At 40.3% G+C, this 23,118-nt stretch overlaps 1 protein-coding gene across 1 annotated transcript in view; it reads left to right on the top strand.

Annotated features, from left to right (window-relative positions):
- Positions 1-2,776: 2,776 nt before the first annotated feature.
- Positions 2,777-23,118, top strand: part of LOC131082426 (potassium voltage-gated channel subfamily KQT member 1-like) — a 400,826-nt gene continuing 380,484 nt past the window's right edge. Inside the window, exons 1-2 of the mRNA XM_058022324.1 lie at positions 2,777-3,162; positions 15,981-16,071. Of these exons, the coding sequence (XP_057878307.1) occupies positions 2,777-3,162; positions 15,981-16,071 (477 nt within the window). The remainder of the gene's footprint in view (positions 3,163-15,980; positions 16,072-23,118) is intronic.

Genomic DNA, 23,118 nt, shown 5'->3' with positions numbered 1-23,118 from the left:
GAGTAATTACATTCAGGAGAGGTCAGAGGTGAGGAGAGATGGAAATTTTTTCATTTAGCAAATTACTGTCTGGAAAAGTTAATAGAGCAGAGAATATAAAAGTATTAATTAATGCAGCAAGCATTTCAGGAAGAAGGAAAAACCTGGAGAAGGATTTTTGTGGCTCCAGTCAGGTATCAGTTCTCAATGACCACTCACCTGCAGTAGTGTGTGGAATAATGTATTCAAGTCTGTGCACAGGGTAAACTGAGCAACACAGCATCCAAGGAAAATGTTCTGGATGGGTTGGTTTTTAGATCAGACTACATGTATCATGTATCAAGAAAAAAGAAAGGAACTAAAAGGGTTTGGGCTTGGGTTTTTGTTTTGTTTTGGAGTTTTTGCAATGGTATGGAAATGTAACTAGGAAACTAAAAAATAACTTTCTGGAATAATCTTTCCAAGGAAAGAGATGCCTTAGCACAAACAATTATGATAAAAAGTGAAGACTATGTGCAATGGCAGCATTCCCCACTGATGATAACCTTAGGGTGAAAGAGGTACCTTTGTTGCATTCTCAAACTCCTGGCTCTGGAAAATTGGGAAGCTTAAGTTTGGAATGTTGGCACTGCAGACAACAGTCTGATTTCTGTTACAAGAGGGAGGAAAGGAGAGAAATAGCAGCATTCTCTTTCTCCTTCCTGATTAGAAAGGTCAACAATAAAATGGAGAGTTGGATGCTGGAATGGTTATGTTTGGGATGCTTTTCCTCCAAAATTAATATAAAAAATGACCTGGAGCTCAAAAGGGCAACAACATGAGAGAATCCTGATTTTCCAGTACTTGATGTAACAATGAAGCGCTGCTTTTGGCTTTGTCAAAACTTTATGGAAAAAGCCCTGAGCAACTGAAGCTGTTGTTTAATCTTTCCCAGTATGAAAGGAGGATGCAGAGCCTCCAGCTTGCCACAGGCATCACCTAATTCAGTGTTTAAAGATGTGCAGTAAGGAAAGGCTGCTTTTAATGCATTGCAATGAAGTGTCTGCAGATAAGAAAAACACTGGGAGGGAAGTTAAGCTGTTGCTTGTGATTGCTGGTTTTGACAGCAGGAAGAGACAGAAGTAACTTCTCTCTGAAATCATCCAAACTGTTCCCGATTCTTTCTGTGCCTTTTGCAAGGGCAGCCATATAAGGCAGCCCAAAGGGAGGGCCCCTGCCTTGCTCAGGGTGGGACTTGGGGAGCCGTGGGCAGAGCCGGGCAGCAGCTCCTCTCCTGCACCTCTCCAGGGACTCCAGGGTGTGCAGCAGCCGAGGGACGCGCCTGGAGAAAGTAGGTGCTGATTGCCAGCTGCTTTCAGGTTTTTGTGTGCTGTGTCTGTGGGATGCTGTGTGGGGATGGAGCAGCCCAGGGAAGGTGTGCCAGGCTTGCAGCTCTGCCTAGCCAGCCTTGTCCAGGCAGCCTCAGCACCCCAGAGTGAAGGGATGTTCTTAGAGGTGCTTCTCAGGCTGACTGGGATGTAGGGCTTTGTGCTTTAATGTTTGCACCCTCCAGCTGTTCATTAAGAGAAGTGCTGAGGGAAGGGATGAATTTCTCTCTTTGCACTAGGACTGATGTGGAAATGTGAACTGATGCTCACCTTTCCATGAGCAATGTTAAGAAATGAGCCTTGTGTAGGAAAGTCATGTTAAAATATATATATGTAAATACTTTGTGGAATAACTTGGAAGGCTCTGTTCAGATGTACTGCACTGGGAGTTCATTCACTACACATGAGGAGCTTTAAGCAATAGCAAAAAATAGGCTTTATTTTAAAAAGGGCAGGGGAGTGTGAAGGCTGAAATTGTCTCTTTAAAATATTCTACTGAGGCTAAAGTAACTCTGAATGTGGGGTGTAAGAAATAAGGCAGTTCAAAGAAAGACATCCACTCTCAGTCTTACAAAATTATTAATGTTGCTGCTAAGAAATTGCTGCGCTGTATTAGCAGAAATTGAATTCTGCTTTATGAAATACATATTGATCTAGAAGAACCCTGTTGTCTTTTCTATTTGTCTAGGTATTTGTTTGAGAGTAGCAAAATTAGGTGCAAACATGAAAGGGCTTGGAGAAAATTAAGGATCAGGCCAGGAGTCTTTGATCTTTACCATTGTAGCAATATTAACCTTCCAGTATCAGTTACCTTTAATGGCATCCTCTTTTTTACACTTGAGAAAAGTTGTTCCCAAGCACTGTCTACTGCAAGATTGGGTCCCATGAGGTGACTGAAAAAATTTATTTAAGTCTTAAATTCTTCCTGTAATATTGATACTTTAGATAAGTTCTTCTGAGGTGTAGGTGTTTAAGGTCAAAGCCTCATTCAGGAGTGTTTTGGGCAACACTTAATTTCTAATCAGGGCACCTCAAGAACTGCTCAGTTTAAAGTAATCTGGTAGGATCAGCTCTCTGCTGCTGCACAAGTGTTGCACTGTTTAAATAGTTCTAGGCTTTCTTTTTAACAATGTAACTTCGAAATTCATTTTCTTTCCTTCCTCCAGAAGTCTCAACCTTTTCCCTTTCCCAGACTCCTGTTCCTTCTGTTGTTACTGTCTCATAGGTTTTTCTGACATAATTTCAGAGGATGTGAGTGGCAGCAGGTGACAGGCTGGAAGCTCGCGCTTGTGTCACAGAGAAACTCCATGATAACAGCACAAAGTCACCTTATCAGCTGCTGGAGCACCTTGGGCACAGAAGACATCCAATCCCTCCTTCATGATTTTAAATATTGATCAGAGGCAGCAATACCTGAGTGCTGCTGCAGGATGTCCCGTGGTGGTGCAGAAGCTGCTGCACACCCGGTGTGTAACCACCGCAGGCAGGATCAAGGCTCCTCCACTCTCCAGCTGAGCACTCTGAGTGGAAACAGCAAATCTGCACCGTTGCTGGAAGTCAGGGGGAACCTCAGCACCATGCAGTACTCTCCTGTGGCACTGAATGCAGAGCCCTCCATGGAAAAGGGAGCTGGGATTGCCCAGAGCCACAGGGAAGGCACAAAGGCTGCAGCCTGCTCGGACAGCGGAGCCGGCAGGGCCCGGACCGTGGAGTGCTTCCAGAGCCAATATCTGACCAGAACCAGCACCCAGGGACAGGTCTACAACTTCCTGGAGAGGCCCAGTGGGTGGAAGTGTTTTATCTATCATTTTGCTGTGTAAGTACCTGCATTTTCCCATGATCTTTGGTGTAAGAAAAATCTGAAACTGCCCATTTAAATCAGCCAGGAATCAGTACTTGATCTCCTATGCTCAAAACCTGTTCCATGAGTAATCCTCTCAAGGCAGTGAAAAAAAAAAGCCAATTCCTCAAAGAATCAGCCACTATATGCATAATCATCTCCAGAGAAGGCTTTTTATTCTTCAGATGATTTTTGTTTTCAAAGATGTACATGTACATTTGGAATTTCTGAGGGTAAGTCCTTCTGTGCTCCTGGCTTTACACTGTCCCAGCTTCAGACACTGCATTTTTTAGCAAATGTGGCAGGTCCAGCTGTGATGAGACACATTCTGCTCTTTTAAGTCTGTTTTGCTCATGTTAAAGAGCCAAAACAAGTAATTTGTCAGACAAACATATAACATTACTAATTTGAATTGATTTATAGTTGTGAACATGAAATGAGTACAAACTTGGTGAAATGTTTTTCATTATACCATGTATGTAATACATGCAAGGAGGCAATTAAGGCTTCCATTTACCCTTGTAAAGCAGTGGTTGATATATTAATCCAGCTGTTACTGTTTTCTTTGGTTGCTTATGGTATCTGTCAAGCTTAGCAAGACCTCAATTACTGTTCTGAACGCTGCTGAACAGAAAGATAATTTGTCATCTTAGCTGTAGAAAGGGTCCAGTTGTGCTCTCACTGAGACCAGAGCAAGTTTTACTGGCCAGCTGAGGCAAAAGGCCTTGCTTTTATTATAAACTTAGCATATTTCCTAAAGAAATGCAGAGTGTTGAAATTACTCTGTTTGTCTGAGATAAACTATGGCCTGATTGCATTTTGGGAAAAAACCCCATTATCAGTGACTGCAGTCAGGAACTGCCCAGAAAAACATATGGTAATTCTAGGGATGAACCCTAATGCTTCTATTTAGCATAAAATAGTCTCATTAATACTTGCTTCCTTTCCCTCCTCAATATCATATATGTATTTTTGAAAGGATTTTTTGATTAATGAAATTTCTCCAAGCAAAAAGATTACGCCTCCTTCAAGGACTATGCTCATAGCATGCTTTATTCCTAAGAACTAAAAAGATGTGATTTGTGTAGATTTAAATATATGAATAGTCATGATTCAAGCCTAGTTGAGACTACTAATCTTGCTAAATTTCATTTGCTTCATCATCTGTATTGCTTTTATCCCCAACTGATAAAATGCACTTTAATATGCACTTTTTTCTTCTGAAATGGGCATTAAAATAAAGAAAAAAATTTGTACAACATCTCAGTACTAGAAAATTGGAGAAAATACTGGTAATACCAACAGCAACTGTTTTTTTAAGGATTCCTACCATTTACATGAAAGAATATGTAAATTGAGTGCTCTTAAAAGTTATTTGTCTTTGAGGCTCCTAGAAAGGAAACATTTGAAACAGCTTTTGGCAAGCATTTTGTCTCAAGGATATTTTTGCTAATAATTATCCCAGTAACTACATGATGTATTCATTTAAATAACAAGTTTCTGTTTTGGAAAGAACATGCCTTATAAGATTATATATCATTACAGCAAAACATTGTTAAAAAATAAACTACTAATTTAAAATACACTTAATTTTATAATTAGAACAATCTGTAATTTATTTTTAAACAGCTTCCCGTGTTTTATGTGTGGGTTTGGAGGTAACTTAAGTGCAGCTGATTGATGGTGATGATTATGATGATTTGTTCTTTTCCTGACAAATCCAAACTTTAAAGTATATGGCTGATATTTGTGTAGCCTGGAGGAGCTGGATGTGCTGTGTCCCTTCTGTCCTTCATGTGCCACAAAGATCAGACAATTTATTTACAGATTTGGGGGAACTTTCTGTCCAAGAGGGACTGGAGTCTGCTCTGATCTGGAGTCAGTTCTGCTAGAAGGAGCCTGACTTTCCAAAGCCAGGCAAGGTGAGGGAACAGCAAGTGCTCCAGGAGGTGACCTCTTCTCATTCTGAAATTACCAAGATAATCACCGATAACACTCGCAGAAAGTTTCATTTAAGGGAATAAGCTCAGGGTTCTTATGGAACTTTATAGCAGTGGTAGGAAAGGGAATTATTTTTTGCCTAATTAAATCTAGAATTTGTATTATTTTAGTGGAGTTAGTGGAGTTATTGGAGTTTTAGTGGAGGTTGCAATTATGGTTTCAAAACAAAATGTTTGAAGGTGTGAGTGGGTTTACTTGAGAATCCCTCCTGCTGATCTTGAAAACCTTCTCATTTGGATAACTTCTGGTTTAGTTTTGTGAAATACTTCACTTCCAAAAAGCCCAGTAGAGTAGAGGATTTAGCAAGAGCTGAGGGCTTGAGAAGCAGCTGCTCCATGAACTGACAATGTATTGATCCAAACCAAGCAATTCCTGTGGCTGTGGGAGAGCCTTGGGGTGTTGGAGATCACCTCTGTTAGAGCCCAGCTATTTGCTGTGAGTTCCTCAGTCCAGAAAAAGCAGCGTGTGCCTGGCTCGGATTAACTTCTAAACTCAGCTATGCACTTGCTCAAATCACATCCAAATGTCAGGTATTAGAGTATAACCCTCATATTTTGAAATATGAAAGAAAAATACAACATGTATTGGTGAGGAGTTATTTGTGGTTGTGGCCTTACTTGGCAAACCTACACATTTAAATAACTTAATTGCAGGTGGAGTCTTACTTACGTGATGGATATTTTTCTGAAGCCTACATCCATATAGTGCCTGCTGGAATGGCTCCACTGTGGGCTGGAATGTTGTGTGCACCTGGCTGGCTGTCACTTATCACTGTTCTGTGAGCCACAGAGGCCACCTTGTGTCAGCCCGAGGTGATGTCGCAGTGTGGCTTCCAGGCAGGAAACCCCCGAGTGTGCCCACGATCCATCGTGTTTTCCCTCTCAGTTACACCCTGCTCACTGCAGTCCAGCTCCCTTTTCCTATCTTTTCCATTCCTCTGGAGCATGCAGGGACTGCTAATTTTGGTCTTATGTGCTGCTCTTGCCTGGGTAGATGAATATTTCAGTTAAAAAGCCAGAGACTTAGAAGGAACCTGGGTTCCTTTGGACTAAGTGAGGGAACAGGTCAACTGGCTAACTCTGAGTGTGCTGAAAGAGGGAGAAAGGAGAGCCTGGGACTGAGACACTGAGATCCACCTTGGTTTGTGGTGGAAGCTGAGACTGGTGCCAGAGATGCTGAAACTGGAGGAAAACAATACAAGAGCAGAGTAGCTCAAGAGCAAAGAGAATCTGACAAAGGAAAGAGGAAAAACAGGTTGTGGATATCAGAAAGCTGGATACAGGCACAAAGGGGACAGCTGAAAGGGTCAAGAAGCTCAGAGAGCCACTGGGAGGAAGAGGGGTAGGACATGACAGCTGGGAGCTAGGGAAAGCGGGGGTGTGGAATTCATGATGGGACAAGGAACCTTTCACCCTTAGGCAACTAATTTGAATCTTGTCCAAGTCAATAGTTCAGTAGAAGAGGCAGTGGTGGCTGTGGGGAGATACAAAAGGAGCTGTTGGTCCCAGTCCAGTTCCTAGCAAATGGATGTCACATCAGCCCTGGAGTCAGCACAGCTGGAAGGGCTGCTGTCAGGCTCTGGAGAAACCACAGGCTGGCTGGGAGTGGAGGCAAGTCCAAGGCAAGGGGGAGGTCCAGGACAGGGACTCTTAACTGTGTTCTCAGCCCTGCCATTTTCTTGCTGTGTAACACTGCAAAATCTTTAGTGAGAACTTGCAGCTGTTCCAGGTCACTTTGTGCTGCTTTGGCCACTTGTTGAATGAGTGTTAGACCTTGCTCTCCTTCAAAAGTTAGACCAGCCTTTGTGTCCCATAACCTCCTTTGGGATGAGGTGAGCTGATCTACCAGCTCATTGCTGACAAGCCAGCATGGGTTCTGCTCCCCTCATCCACCTCTAGCACTCAGCTTGCTCCTGCCAGCTGTATTGTCCTTTGATACTTAAACTTGGAGTTAACTTGGATACCCAGTTCAGCTTCTGGCACCAGCAGCAGCCTCTTACCCCAGTGGGAAAGAGTGGATGGTCTTCAGTCAGGTTAGTACTGCACATGAAGCACATTGAAACACTTCCCCACTCTTGTTTCCTCAGTGGATCAAAACTACTTGTTGAATTTCATATAAAATCGTGCACAATAATTGCAAAGTAGCATTGCAAATCATCTGGCAAGTACTCCAGACCACCTGGTTTGACTGTAAAACGTTTCATAAATGCAGGTTTTGGGTAGTATATAAAATAAAGTCTGGTCTGCAGACAACCTTGAGATTTCTGGGGAAACAACTCCTCCAAATGGTGACTTAGAGAGGGTGATGGCTGTTGCTCCAAAATATTCCTGTGGGATGCTGCCTGTCTCTGGGAATTGTGTGGTAGACAGGGGAAATATCTTCCCCAGAGTGTGGTTTCCCAAGAGCTGGCAGGGTGATTTAACAATGACAAAAGCTCTTGGTGCCCCTCTGCCACCTCCCCTTCTTCCCTTCTGGACACACATTTCTGCTGCACGACTCACGTTTCTTCTGGCACTCACTGGAGCCCTCCTATGCTTCATCAGCTCCCTGTAATGGCAGGAATCTAGATCAGCAGGAAATGAGGAGCTTTTGGGACCTTCAGAAGTTGCAGCATGTCAGCAAGTGGTCTAACGGGGCTGCAACCAGCACTAACACAGTTGGCCAAGACTGCAATGGAATGAGGCAAAGTTCTCTTTCTTTTTTTTCTTTTTTTTTTTTTTTTCTCCCAGCGGAGACCTGTGGTGTGGGCTCAGTTTTATATGAAAATATGCTGTAGATTTAGTTTGTTACCCCTCTACTTCTCCAGACCAACTCCCACAGCTCCATCAAAGAGAAAAAAACACACAAAAAACACAAAAACACAAAAACGTGCACACACACACACACACACACACACACACACACACACACCTGTTCCTGCCATCTTGTTGAAAAAACCTCAACTGAACAGTTACTTCTGAATAATTAAAAGTCCATGATCCTTACAAAAATGTGAACAACATCAATAACACCACTGATGTAAAACTTCATGAGGAAAGTACAAAAAGATAAAAAAAACATGTTTATAAAAGGGGGTGATAGCCAGGAGAGGGTTTTTTCCTTTCGAAAAGATTCTGTGTACCAATGTCTGTGTCACTGTGAGTAATACATAAACAAGTGAATTCAGATTATTTGGACAAATGAAAAATTGCAATTTTTTCCTATTATTGTTTCTCCTCAGACTTTGCTTTCTCAGATTTTTTTACTTCCTCCAACTCCACGTAAGAAGTGCTAGTTGTGTTCTGTTAATTGAATTGCACAAGTTCAGAGCCACCATTCTGGCTGATATTCCATTTTTGTTCAGCGTAAAACTGTTGCTGATGTAAAGAACTTTAAAAGGCAAAATATGTAAGGCTCTAGTGGTTCCATTTAATGGGGCACTTGCCTGCATATATTTTGATTCTTTGAGTGTAGCAGCTCTTTAGAGAACTGAAATAAGTTAGCACAGTGTTCTCCAGCTCCTGTTTTTATCTGGAAATGAAGCATATAACCCATTATTTATAACTGTTTATCTCAAAGGGACTGTCAAATTCCCATTTCTGTCCTTTCCACAATTATCTCTAGAATGCAAGCAGATATTTTACTTTTTCCAATGATGTGATTGTAATATGACCAACACAAGCAACAACTAAAGTTCAGAGTAATTATAAGCACATGGCTGCTTTTGATATTCTGGCTTTGACCTTGATGTTGCAGCTTAATTCTGGACATGGTGTACTTTCATAAGAGGAAGGCCTATTATTATTATTATTATTATTATTACTCATTACTTATTGTGTTTAGAGTGTTTCTTGCCAGCATAACAGTTAATTATTTGGAATTTTATATAGAAATGTCACTGACAAAGTTTTCAGTTTGAACTGGAAGGCTACTTTTCATCTGTGTACTAACTACTGAGAGGTACTAAGCAGTTTTCTCTGATGACAAGCTTCAGGTACCAAAAGAGGAGCAGTATTGAAGAGAAGAAACTCAAAAACTCCTCATTCATTAAAGTGGGGTGTTCCTCTTGCTGCTTACAGTTGCATGGATGAGATGGTGGAATGGCTGAAGTTGCTAATGAAGGGACACTGATATGAAAGAAAATTGTCGTTAGGGTTCTGTAAAGTTCCAGGGTTTCGTTGTTCTAAAAATACATGGGGTTAGTTATTAATTTTTAACCTCTCTTCCTAAGGAAATGGGGTTTCTGCAACCACACTGTCTGAGCATGTTCTGTCTGAAAGGTCCTTACCAAAAACCTGTGAGCCAGCTGGCAAGTTCCAGCTAACATGGACAGGGGATGAGAGATGTCAGAGATACTGTGCTCCTTCTCATTTGCTTAAAACAGACATTTGTCTAGAGGAGAGAGAAATTAATATCCCCAAGATGAGAACACTTCACTTTGAGGTCCTTTAGATTGTTTGGCACCAAGGAGTCTTTTCAGGAGAGAGATGTTAGGAAAGCTCTTAAGGAAGAGCTTGGATCTGGGAGTATTTCATGTTAGGCACCATCATCTAACCACAGGGCACAAAGCCACAGCATGAGTAAGTTCTATTTTCATTTTTTGAATTATTGATTACTTTTTCCATCATTTCTGTAAGAAATTCAATCCATCTTATTCCAGAAGCTCAATTTTGTAATAATCTGAGCAACTAATATACATTAACATCTGCCCCCACAGGCTAATGTTGTTTCTGTAGTGAAAACAAATACTGTAGCCTGACATTGCTACGCTGCTGTTGATGGAATTTGGTTATGCTTTTGTGGAAAAACTCCCCTCTGTTCTTACAGAATCCAGCAAAATAAAAAGATATTCCTTGGTATTAATGTTATAATTGCTCATGAACTCGATGACTGTACATGGTATCAAATTCAAGAAGAAAAGTGATGATCAAGCTGACATTGACTCAGCAGATGTATTTTCACAGCATCGTTGTATACATTTGTTCTTTCCGTTTTCTTCTTCTGAACCCAAGAGACATTATTTAATGTGAGTACTATGAGGAAGCTGGTGTTGCATTTTGAATGGTGGTTGGAATTTCCTGTCCTAAATCACATGCTAAAACCTACTGACTTTTGTGTTACAGTCAAAGTTGGTGATAAACGTATTAGAATCATCAACACTGAAGTCATGATGATGGACTGGTTTTGTCACTGTTTAAAGAACTGATTATGTCTCTTCTAGAAAGTCTTAGCTGTAGAATCAGAATGGAAGATTGCAAGACATGCAAAGAAAAAAGCAAGAGAAACACAGCAGCACGCACGTCAGTGGAATATATGGGCACTCAGTGGAATCAAGGAGCTTAAATCCCAGGAAAGGCAGGACATTAAATAAAAGGTTTCAGTAAGACCAGTGCTCCTGGTGGTTGTAAGGGATGCATGAATGCAATTTGTCAGTTCTGAAGTACTGCCAGATAAACTCGTACAAAAAGCAAAATCCAAATCCTAGTGCTCTTCAAAGAACAGCAATTAAGTTAGGCTGTTACATGTTTGGAAATGTGAAGTGCTCGTTACTAGTGGAGCTGTGGATGTTTTATAAATAACATCCAACAGCTTGGGTCAGTTGATCCAGAAAGCTGGTTTCATGTGGGAGACTTCTTGTAGGATGTGTGGCTCATGTTGTAGTTTGAACAACATTGGTTTTAGCTGTTGATCCAGCCCTGTTTGTGATTAATTCTGTATATGCAGGTAATTTCACTATTTGTGAGTGAAATTTTAAATTCCCTTGGTGTTGTAGAAATATTGACTTATTATTTCCGATAGGAACCAGGAGGGTAACTTCATGTTATGTGCAATGGGGCTATTGGGCATTTCTGGGTGCAATTCAGAAGAGGCAGCTGAAAACAGATATCCTCAGTATATCCATGCAATAGGTGGGATTTTCCTTTGCTGAGGGCTTCAAAGCTCTGAAAATATTTTATTCTGGGGTAGGAAAAAGAAAATCAGATATGGCCAAATTCTCTTCTAGGCAAGCTCCCTGTTAGTGAAGTCTAAAGCTAGGCAGGTTTCCATTAAAACATGTCTGGTCTCCTTCTCCACTTCTGCTGAAACCAACACATTCCCAGACTATTTCTAATTTTAACAGATTGGTGTTTTCAGCAGAAAAATTGTCCTTTTACCAAAATTTCCAACCAACTCTAATTTGTGTATGATCACATATGGATAAGCACAGGACCTTTCAAAGACACATCAAACCTCAGGAGCCTGGAAACAGATTTATGAGAGAACTGAGGAACATCAAAACTTGCCCACAGAGGCATGGGGACAACCTTCCCTTCATGACCTAGAAACTCTTTTGGATAATAAAAATATGTAAGGACCAGGAGTGAGGTTTCATTCAGAGAAGCAGGAATGTTTTTCAGAAGCACATGGCTGTTCAACATGAGACAGTGGAGTCCCATTTAGAAGAAAGTGTTTCATTCACTCAGGAATGAGAACATGCACTTTTAGAGTATGAAAAAAAGAAAAAAATGCTCTCCTTAGTTTTCCTGCCACAAAATGACCAGTTAAAATAGAAAGCAGTCCATGCTGCTGGAGCCCCTCAAAGAACTTTCTGTTTGCTAAACTCATTTATTGTCCCTAACAACAGGCTGACTTAGAGCTTTTGGTCTCCTTTAGACAGCCCTGTAGTCTATCCAGAAAAAAGCTGAAACTCCAATTGATGTAGTTGCACATAGATTTACTTGGACATATTAGCCTAAATTCAGTCCATTTCTCTTTTAATTTAAGTCCAGCTGAAGCAACTGCATTTCTTCTCCCCTACTGTGATAGTAGGCTGGAACATTTTGGCTTAGTTTCTTAGACATGTGGGACAGTTTGGGTTGGAAGGGACCTTTACAGATCATTGAATTCCACTCCCTGCCATGGGCAGAGACATCTTCCACTAAAGCAGCTGCTCAAAGCTTCTTGAGAAAATAGCAGATAGAATAAAGGACTATCTAAGGAATCTAAAAGGCAGGGTTTCCATGTACTTTCAGCTGGAACTTGTAGAAGCCATTTGTAGTTACCTGCGTGGAGGGCTTTCCCAGAGTGAAGAGAAGCACAGTAGCTCAGTTTTGAGGAAGGAACAGGACACATCTGGTTGTGTTAAAATCATCATCAGCCCACGGTCCAGGACACTCAATTCTGTAGAGCATGGGTTTCAATAGCTTTTCCATAACAATTTTTCTTGATTTGCTTTCATTATAGAGCTCATATTTTTATAAAAGTGGTTTTTTCTCCAAACAAGACTTTGCAGGGTCAACAAAGTTTGGTAAAGCCCAGAAGGCCCCAAAGCTACTGTTTTGTGCTTGGTTGCCAAGGAGCATATCTCTGTCTGTGAATTTACAAGTTTGTCCCCTCCCCACCCATCCCTTTTTTATTGTCCAAGAGATAACATTCCCACGAGCATCTGGTATATCAGCACTTCAAGTGCACTTATCTGCAGGAGATAAACACAAAGCCCCACGTGCACAGTTTTTGCTAGAAATGGAATTATTTGCCGCAAAACTTAAAAAGGAGGAATTATGACTGCTCCTCCTTTAAGAACTTCCATTAGGCTTGTCTTCCATGAAAAATAAGTTTGTTACAGCATGACCTTTGGAAGGTTCACCCTGGAGAAAGTGCTTGACATCATTTTGCTCTCAGTGTAAAGTTAACCTCCTAGTTCCCCGTGTTTGTAGGCTTCAGTGAAGTGTGCTTATGGTCAATAAATCTATTAAATAGAATTTTTCCCTATAACAGCAACAGAAACATGTTTCCAGTTACACCAGCTACTCTACAAAAAGAAGCAATGTTTAGGAGGACTAGGACATAAAGAAGCACTAATTTGCAGCCTTTAACAGGATTGCGTCTTTAATCTGGTTTCCACATGGGACAGATTTAAGGATCATGGTCTAAAAGCATTGATGAGAAAGCAGTTGTATTTCTGTGTATACCTGAGGCTTAAGGAACAGAGCAGAAGTCAAGAAATACTAAAATTTAATTTACATTAACAAGATGTCTCTTGGGAAAGCATGACACTTCATCTTCTGTAAGTGTGAAAGGTGTTATGTGAGAATCTGAAACCAAAGGGGAAGTTCTCAAATGCTCCTCTTTCCTCTGATATATAAATTTTTTTTTTCTGCTCAAAGAGAGAATGAGGAAGAGTCTGCAAATAGGTTATTAGGAATAAATTTCCATCTTCAGAAAAAAAAGTTGGAAAAGAAAGCCAAGAAGAAGTTTTGAGAAGAAGTACTTCACTATTTTTACTAGCTCTGTGGCAGAAAAGGGAAAAAAAGTATTTGCGGAAGTAACAGTTCAGGTTGTGGCTCAGCATCCTCAAGAATCACAGAATGAAAGAAAACAAAGTACTAGAAAGGAGAACCTCAGTTCCTTTGGGATAGGAAAGAGTAGACCAGCTCTACTAGTTGGTAATTATTTATATCTCTGCCTTATTAACTTCCTGCCTTTAGGAGCTGAACAGCTGCCAGTGGGTGAAACTGTTCTCTGTGGATGCAATAACTCCCTGCAAGCAAGTAAACAATCACACCCTGTTTTCTCACCCTCAGAGCACAGAGAATTGTCCTTTGCAGGAGAGAATATGGATAGCAGGGGCAACATGAGGAAGCCAGGCTGGAGCTGGTGGGGAAAGGGAAATTCCATATCACAAGCTTTAAATAGCTTTACCCCAAGCCAGCAATATGAAACACATATTCATCCACTTGCCTTACCTATAGGTATCCCAGAAATCCAATCAGAAATATTCAGAGAGACCCAGGATCTGTTTGGCACTTGCTGACAAGTTAACACTGGTAGACTTTGGCATTGCCTTTGAGGGACAGCTCTCCCTCTAACCAACACCTGCAGTGAGACCTTGAGACAAACAGAGAGATATCCAGGGAGGAGCCTTGCTGGGGGTTTGTCTGTGGACCATGCATCCAGCTCTCTGCAGGGAATTTGGTACTCACCCAAGCTTTTTCCCTCCAGTGTGTTTAGATTGGTTGGAATTGTTTAGCATTCCATTAGGAGCAGTCCACCAAGAGCTTTCATATACTGTGAGATCGCTGCCTGGATGACAACCATATTGGCTTTGTATTTGGTTCTGTGTCTACCTTGAAACACTCCTGTTATTTTTACCTTCTTAAGTCCATCTAACTCCGGCTGAGAATACCAGAAACTGTCTCAAATGCAATTTCTCAGCAATTCCAGTAAAGGACAGGCAGATTTACTTCCATGTTTGTTCCAGAGTAGGAATTATGTTCTTCCATTCCCTCTCACTTCAGCAGGTTGCTGTGTCCCCATGGAGATGACAGCCTGCTGACAGCAGGGTTTTCTTTTTGTTTTGGTGTGTTCTTTTAATGTTCTTTTAATTGGTTAGTTGATTTGAGGTTTTGTGTGGTTCATTTTGTTTTATTCTTTTAGGGTTGTTCCTGTTTTTGATGCCCTCAATAAATCATTAATCTGTGCTTGTCTTTGGCTTTGTCCCCACTGCAACTGAATTTGTACTCAGCTCCTGTGAGCTGCCCTTGCTATTCATTGGGAAGGAGTGACACTCACTGGCCAGAGGATATAGTGCCATAAGTTAAGTGAACTCAAAGGGTCCTTTGAATGGTTTTAGTGTGTGATTTGGAAATGGGGAAAAAAAATAAGAAAAGAGAGAATCTCAATACATAAAACCAGGAGAGAAGGTTGTGGAACTCGTAAACCATGGGAGTGTGGCTGAGATCTGTCCTGAGCTAAAGGTGCTGTTACCATTGTATGATAATAACATGTATTATCTGGATCCCTTTTCTCTTATATTGTGGATCAGGACAGGTAAATATTGAAGAAATGCAAACTTGATTCAGAGACAATTGTACATGTACAGCTCTATTAGGAAATCTGTTTATTAATAGTGGCCCTAATCTTCTCAAATCTCCACTTGTGCTTAAGTAGTGTCAGAGTCCTTCCAGAGCCTGATGAAAGGAAGCAGGACCTTTTGTTTTCATAACTTCAAATCCAGTTTTAGGCTTGAAGAGGTCAGCTGTTGTCTATGTGGCAGCTGAGAAACAACTGTCTCTCCTTGCCTGTGTTAGCACATGCAATTTCCTTGCAGTGTGTGAATGATCAGGCCAGACATACCAAAGAATTGTTTCCAGTGTTCAGTGTTCCTGGGGTTCCTAAGGCAGTCTAAAACTCTGAGGCACTCTAAAAACAGAAAAAGATTTGTTCCTGTCAAGTTTTGGGAGATTCCTGTATCCTGTGCAGGCGCCACTAACCAGGGGCTCTGCCCTCAAGCTTAGTCACCAAACTCCTGGGCTTGTGTCAGCTGTGGGCTTGAGGTACATTTAATCTCTTCTTCTGCAACACTGATAAAAGTGTCCACTGGGGCAAGACCATGGATAAACTCCAAAGGAATTCATCTTGTCACTCATCTCTATGTTGTACAAGAGTTTTTTCCCCTTCTTGATAAGCTTTCCACCTGTAATTTTCATGTGAAAGCTACCAAAACCCACTGAGTGTAGTTTGTGTCTCTGTTAAGTTGTACAGCAATCATTGAAACATGAAACATTCCCTCTGACAACCTTCCCTGAGAAATATACTTGATAATGTGAGCTTTACCTATTGATTTACTGTGTTCAGCCTTCCTGCCATTTTTATTCCATGTTTCTGAAACTGAATGAATGCAAAATGACGATAATCATTTGAGTAGGAAGAATTGACTGATTAAACATAAAATATTTGTGATTAAAAAGTTATGTGAATGAGAGAGAAAAAAACCCATATCTAGATTTACAGTTCAACTTGACAAGTCACTAAAAACTGTTTTCTTTTTACAGATTTCTCCTGGTGCTGATCTGTTTAATATTCAGTGTACTGTCTACTATAGAGCACTATTCAGAGTTTGCCATTGGAACCCTTTTCTGGATGGTAAGTGAATGTTTTTGTGGAAGGGCTGATCAGTTTGACTAAACCTGAATTGCTTTCTGTGAGCAAGAGAGATAACTGTTAAAAATCCTCATGCAGAGCATGCTAGCAGGACATTTAAAAGAGTGGCTGCTTTCATTAAAGAAAGGTCACAGTTTGATTGGGATGATTATTTTCTAGATCCATGAACTATGAGGATGCTTGTTAGATTACCAGTTTTAATGAACTTGCTTTTCCCAACGTATATCTCTTATAGGGGACAACTGGTGTTCATCAGTCTTGGGCAGCATGGAACAAGATATTTTATAGGAATGAATTTTTAAAGTGTGTGTTTTCTAAGTCTTATGGTAAAAATTTGGCCAAGATCATTGCTTTTCATAGGCAGGTGATTTCTGCAGCCTGGTTTGCTGCTCTACAGAACAGAAAGGAAGAGCTCCTATCACACTGCTGTCACCAGGGATTTGGATTTGAACTTGGTGCTTGCTTGGTGGGAATCAAAAGTGCAATCAACTTGCATGAAGACACTAGACAATGTCCCTCCTCTGTTCCCCCCGCCTCTATTCACCTTTAGGGAGTGAAAAAATGGAGATTAAACATCCTTGATAAAAATGGAGTAAATAACTTTAGAACGGTTTCTTGCAATATCTGTATTTTAGCCACCCAAATCCTCTGATCTCAGTGTGTGATGATCTCAGTATTCTTATTCTAGTTTCATTTTGCCAAATGGTGAATTTTAATGTGATAGAATTTGGTTTTCCATCTGTTTTTGAAAATAAAAATCAGTTACTTCTTTGTTTTCCTATGGCTTAGGCATAGCATGTACAGTTTTTGTGTGCCTCTCTGGAGTTTTTCCTCCTGCTGTTTCCTTAGTTTCCTTTCTAGAAATGGCCAGTACACATGGTAGCTGTTCTGCTGGCTACTGTAGAGTCACTTGCCTAGGACAAAATTATCTTAAAACTTGGTTTGGTCTGAAAAATATTCAATTCAGTAAGAGAAGATTGTTTTTAGAGCTAATGAAATCAGTTTTTTTTCATAGAGTTGGGACACTTCTTGCTGCCAGGAGTTAAATGGTTGAACTCCTGCTTGGAGCACATCTTCCCACCTTTACCTGAAGGAATTTCCAGCTGTCTCTCCCATTTGGGCCAGGAAAGTGTTCACCCCACAGAAGTGTGGAGATTGCTATTCTCTTTACTTCTTTACTCTGATCTAATTCATACCACAGCTGACTGTTCATAAAACTAGAGTTTTATCTCCTCAAGTGCATTCTGCCAGCTCTCTTGAAACTGGGGACAGAGGACACTGCCAATGTGATGAGAATCAAAACTGGGCCAAAGCATCTAGTGGATCAAGTTCAAAGTGAAATTGGCTTGTTTCTCTCCTGAGTGAAGGATCCTGTAATTCTTTGTATATCTCTCAGCAGCAGATAAATACTAGCATGTGATGCTTGTAGTATTTCCTCACTTGTGAGAAAACTACTTTTCATTATATTCAGGTAGATTAACAATCGGGAAGCATCAATGTCAAAAGTGTCCTATTGCTAAGGCCTGACAAGAGTGATAGTACTTGAAGACATGGAAATGTTTTGTATTTTCATGGGAGGGGGAGATGGTGTGCCAAGTACACTTTGGATAATATGAGTCACTGGAGCAGAGATGAGACATTGCTGACAGATGTAGCACTAGATGTGTCCTAAGACACCAGAGCCTGGTGTTTCAAAGATGTCATTATGGTAATGTTCTTAAGACATCTGGATGTCTTAAGAAATCGGTATTTTTTACCACAGTGATGGAGATTTACATGTTGTCTTCTGTCTGTAAGTACAAAAAGGCCAAGGGAGGCAGTGAGAGCTCCAGGATCCCTCTGCAGCCACAGCCAGAGAGGGATGAGGGCAATGCTCCTGTCCAGGAAAGCTGTGTTAGAATTGTAAATAATTGCCTGAATAAACACCATTCAGGGATCCAGTTGAAGGGGAAACAAAGCAAATTTGGGATGTGAAATGTTGAGTAAGAGTGTGAAACCAATTCAGACAAGCTCTATGAATATACCAAGGAGGGAATACCAGAGTGTTTGTAGCTGAAAGGGAACTGAAGAAGCAGTTGCTGGAACTAAGAGTAAAAAATCCCCCAATGTTTACTCTCCTCCCATTTCCTAAGCATATGTTCTCAAGTCTCTGACAATTCAAGTGAATTCTGGAGGAAAGGAATGTGACTTTCAGCCCTGTGTTTCAGTGTGAAGGCAAATCTCTTGTCTTGGAGATGACTGAAGACATTGCCTAGACACAGATTCAGGTACAGGCTGATGCTGATCCCCACTGCCATGGTTGTTTTATTTGATGCTCTTGCTTGGGCTCAAAGGAAATGTCTGTTCTTTGTACTTACAAACAGAAGACAAATCTCCATCTGATCCTCACTGTGGTAAAATCAGTTTACTTCCATGATAGCAGGATTGGTGAAATTGCTTGTCTTGAACTTGAAATGTTGTTATTTGAAGGATACTTTTTTGTTCTCATGCTACCAAATATTTTGTGTGTTCCCTGTCACTCTTGGGAGAGTTCTTCCCAGCTTTTCCTGACATACTCCAATTTCATTTTTTCATATATATACATTGTATGAGATTTATACATTCCTGACTAGGTTTCTTTCCCTCTGCTGAGTATTTAGTAGCCAGCCTTTGAGGGGAGTGACAGTGACATTGGCACAAGGATTTGTATTGGTAAACACCAACAGAATGGATAATGAAGAACACAGCTCTTTCTGAATCTTTTATACTTGCAGAATGGATAATGAAGAACACAGCTCTTTCTGAATCTTTTATACTTGCAGAGAGAAGGCTGGAGTTTCCAATACTGTTAGAAATGGATCACAATGACAGTGTGCATGTTATTTAACAATGTACAAAACTTAAATGCATGCAGCATTGGTTTTTGTTCAGATTGTGCCTATAGTGTGGTATGAAAATGAATCTGCAGCTTCCCCAGCCTTGCTTGGTCCTGTATCTGTACCAGAGGAAGATTTCTCACTGGTTTATCCAGCAGTATTTAGGATGTGATGCTTTAGAAAGTTCTTGTGCAATGTGTGGGAATACAAGTGCAGTGGAACAAGGCAGAGTTGTGAATAAAGTATTTGCAACGCTCAAGAGGATCCTGAGTTACAGCTGAATTTCATTCCCAGTTGCCTCAGGTTTAGGTAACATTTTATCCTCTCATTTTGTCTCAAATTCTAATTCTCTAATAATGCAGTTAATATTTTATCTGGTTCTATGATTATTCTGTTGAAAAAGTGTTTCTAAAAATTGCCAAGCCTCTTGATTAGGCTTTTGCCTCTCCAGCAAGAGGCTGTAACGTTTCCTTGATGATCTAGTAGTTTGTGTGTCAGTTTTAATTTGTAAATAGCATCTAGATCTTTCAGGATATGGAATGAAAAAATAAGCTATAAAATGGGCCAGGTGTATCTCCTTTGAGGATTAATCTGTTTTCATGGTTAGAGGTCATATATTTTTCTACCAGGAGAGGTCACCATGGTAGTTTCTAAAAGGCCGATTTTTATTTTTATTTAATTGCAAAAGACCTTGTAAAAGAGAGCTTCTTACTTTGTGGGAACTCTTGCACTAACTGTGCCAGTCTAAAAACAACAACATAGTATTATTTTCATCATACACATGATGTTTTTGCACACTGTAACAGCACAATAAACATACAATTTATATAATGATAGTGTTACAGGAGTAAGGGAAAAGTTTTGCCTGATTTAGTATTTTGATGTTAATTACTTTTTAAATTTAAGAATACTGAGTGTATTCTGAACTTGAAGAAAATAGACTGGTTTTGCTATAAATCATATTGATTCAACTGGTGAGTTCAGGCCCTGTGGTACCTCCCTTTTGGAGACAGACTTTATGCATCTACTTTCCTCTGGAAAAGGAAAATAGAAGACCCAATATACAGAAGAATTTACTTTCTTTGCTGGAAAAAGCACTGGCATCTCTCCCAAACACATGAACAGCTGTAGTTCACTGCACCAGAGGGTACACAATTGCCTCAGAGACTCTCTTTTCATGGAGATACACATCCTCCTGCTGTAAACGTAGACAAGGCTGCCCAAAGTACTCAAACTTCAGAGTGCCAAATGATAATTGGCTGACTTAACCCACCTAAGGCGTGTCACTGTTTAACTGCTCTGGTTCTGAACTGGACATCAGGGTGGCTTTTTCTCTTTTCTCTTTCTCTTCCTCCACTGAGGACTTCCTGTCTGCAGTGGAGGAGCTCTCCTGTTGATTTTTGTCTGTCTCTGGTTTTGCCCCATCTCCCATCTATGCTGTGTAGCTGTTGGGTCAGCTCCAACCTGTAGCAGAGGAGAAACAAGCCTGCAAAAACTTAATTGAGTAGTCTCTGTGATTTATGGTGAATGCATTCTAATGGGTCTGAGGTTTTTTTCTCCTTGCCATCAAAGCAGTCAGCATTAGGAAGTAAAAAAGGCAGAATTTTTATCTATTTCTTGCCTCTGTGCTGGTTTATAATTCTAAATCTGGTCGCTGTCATATTGCTTGAACACTTAGGGCCTTCCCCAGGTCTGTTTGATAAAGTGATCATTGGACAGAGCAATACATGGAGTTCACAGGTGCTCTTCCTGCTGGCCTCACCACACTGTTTCTTACAGATGATAATGGACTTCTTACAGGGTATCCCATAATAATTCATGGCATTTTGTGATACTTGTGCAGTGTATATTGCCTGGTGACAGCAGGTGTTCATGAGGTGTCCAGTCCCATAAAGGCACTGACAGCCAAACTGCCTTGGTGGAAAATACATTAATTCCTGTGTACTGTGGGAGAGCCAGACCCTGTGAGTGCAGGACACACATGAACATAAAGAAAATTATGGCTCATAAGCATTTGTTGTATTCTTTTAATCCTGTGAACTTCTGAGAGAGAAAGCAGGGAGGAGAATCCCTGTTTCTTTCTGAGCTTCTTGTTGGTCTGTGGGAAGAGGAAAAAATAGATTGGGAATATTATATTATAACAATACAAATAATAGAGATGGAATATTTTTCATACATAAAACATATTAGGGAAAAAAATTGAGTCCACAAGTCTTTCAACACATTGTATAAGCTCAAGTTGTCTGCTGAGTGATCTTGCTGAGTTGCCATTGTTTTTCTGGAATCAAATGCAACTCTCAAGCTTCTCAGTGTGAATTATAACTCAGTTATTCCTGTGGGTTATATTACCTTGTGCCTAATGCACCACAGAACACACTCAGTGATTGCTGTGTGCTTTTCAAATGTCTGAAATAGAAATCCTTCTGCAGTAGGTAAGGCTGATTAACAAAGCTAATTAACAAAGAGCCAGCTTGTAATTCCCTTAGTGAAGTTTGACTCACTGGGGCTCGGTGGAGTTCTCTGTGCAAAGGGGTTTTAGAATATGGCCAGGAGACTTGAGAAACATTTCTTGGGAGTGAGGGGAAGGTGGAGAGACACATGCAGGATTTTTTCAGTTCCTCTCCTCAAAATATTGACAACCTCCCAAATCAAAAGGTTAAAAAACATGGAAGTAATTATTTAAAATTCTGAAATGCATATTCACATTGGATTAATTCCACTCCAGGAGCAAAGCTAAACCCTTCACCAAATACCAGAGATGGTCCCTTCAGGGATGTGCTGGGGGGAGTTGGAAGGCTTCTGTGGATCTATAGAGAAATTAGAATTTCAGCCACTAACTTACTGAATCTTAATCATTATCTATTTCATTATATTTACCTTAATGGCATCTTTGAGAATGAAGCAATTGAGAAAAGAGTCCTTGTCAAAAATAGCTGATTTTCTTTGGAGAAAAATTGTTACCTGCTTAAATAGAACTAAAAAATAACTCTTCCTCTGTGATTCATGCAGCTCACTTGAATGTGGCTGTCACAAGGGAAGCACCCTGTGCTTCCCTCAGGAGTGTACAGCTTCATTCCATGCAGGAAACAGTAAAAAAATGAAAGACAAGCATATTCCTGGTAGAAAGTTAGCAAATTCAGTTATTTGTCAGTTGTGCATGGAAGTTTATTTTTTATGAAATGTTAAATCCACTTGTATCCAAACAACAGCCTTTGAGTGGATTGGTTTCACCTAAAATTTGAAGTGTAAGTTAATGGTACTATAGGACACTTAGCAGCATTTGGCATTTTTTGTTCTGTATTTTGGGTATTCTATTTTCACACTGGACATCTCTCATCTTTGCAAGAGCCAGCATGATGGTAGAAAAGAGACATTCTCAGTATCAGTAGGTTTTCATGGCATTTGAGTAGCTATTAAACTTAACAGGTCACCAAATGGACATTTTCAACTGTAAGGACTGGAAAACCTTGAGGACAGGTTATCAGATTAAATTTGGGACATAAGTACACGTGTGCAAACATTTGGACTATTAAACCTTTATGCCTCTTTCTGAGGCTTCATTGTCTGGAGCTGCCATTCCTTGATTGAATCTCCGTGAGAACACACTATTCATTTAGCCATCCCACTTCCTCCTTTTACCCCAGCACCTAAATATTCCAATAAAAAAGTGAAGAGAGCCTTGTGTGTGCTCTCCACCTAAAACACAGCTGCAGCTGAGAAAATACCCTTCTTTTTCATGTGTGCCCTTTAATCACTCCAGCGAACTTCCCTCTCCTGCTTCCCCAGTGCAGTTATCCATAACCAAACTGGGATAAATTATAAATTCCAGGCTATATATTTAATTTACACACACACACACATGCCTGTGTAAAAGTGTTGGGTTTCTGTTTTAATGCAGGCATTTTTTAATTTGGTCATCAATGACATTTTTGGATAAAAAGTTGATGGCTTTTCCACAAGGGTTTTTTATTTGATTGATTGAATTATATATAGGGGAAGTTATTTGTATACATATTTCCCTTTAAGCTTACTTTTGCAAAATTTTAATTAAATTAATAAAATGAAATTATACTAGAAATAGCATAAACATGACTATGTATTATTTTATTATCAATTTGGTGGAGGGAGGGAAGATTTATGCAGTGGATAGACTTCAGAAAAGTAAAAAAATATT

The sequence above is a fragment of the Melospiza georgiana genome, chromosome 4 (genome assembly GCF_028018845.1).
Source record: "Melospiza georgiana isolate bMelGeo1 chromosome 4, bMelGeo1.pri, whole genome shotgun sequence".
NCBI lineage: Eukaryota > Metazoa > Chordata > Aves > Passeriformes > Passerellidae > Melospiza > Melospiza georgiana.
This window is presented reverse-complemented; position numbering and strand designations above follow the sequence as displayed.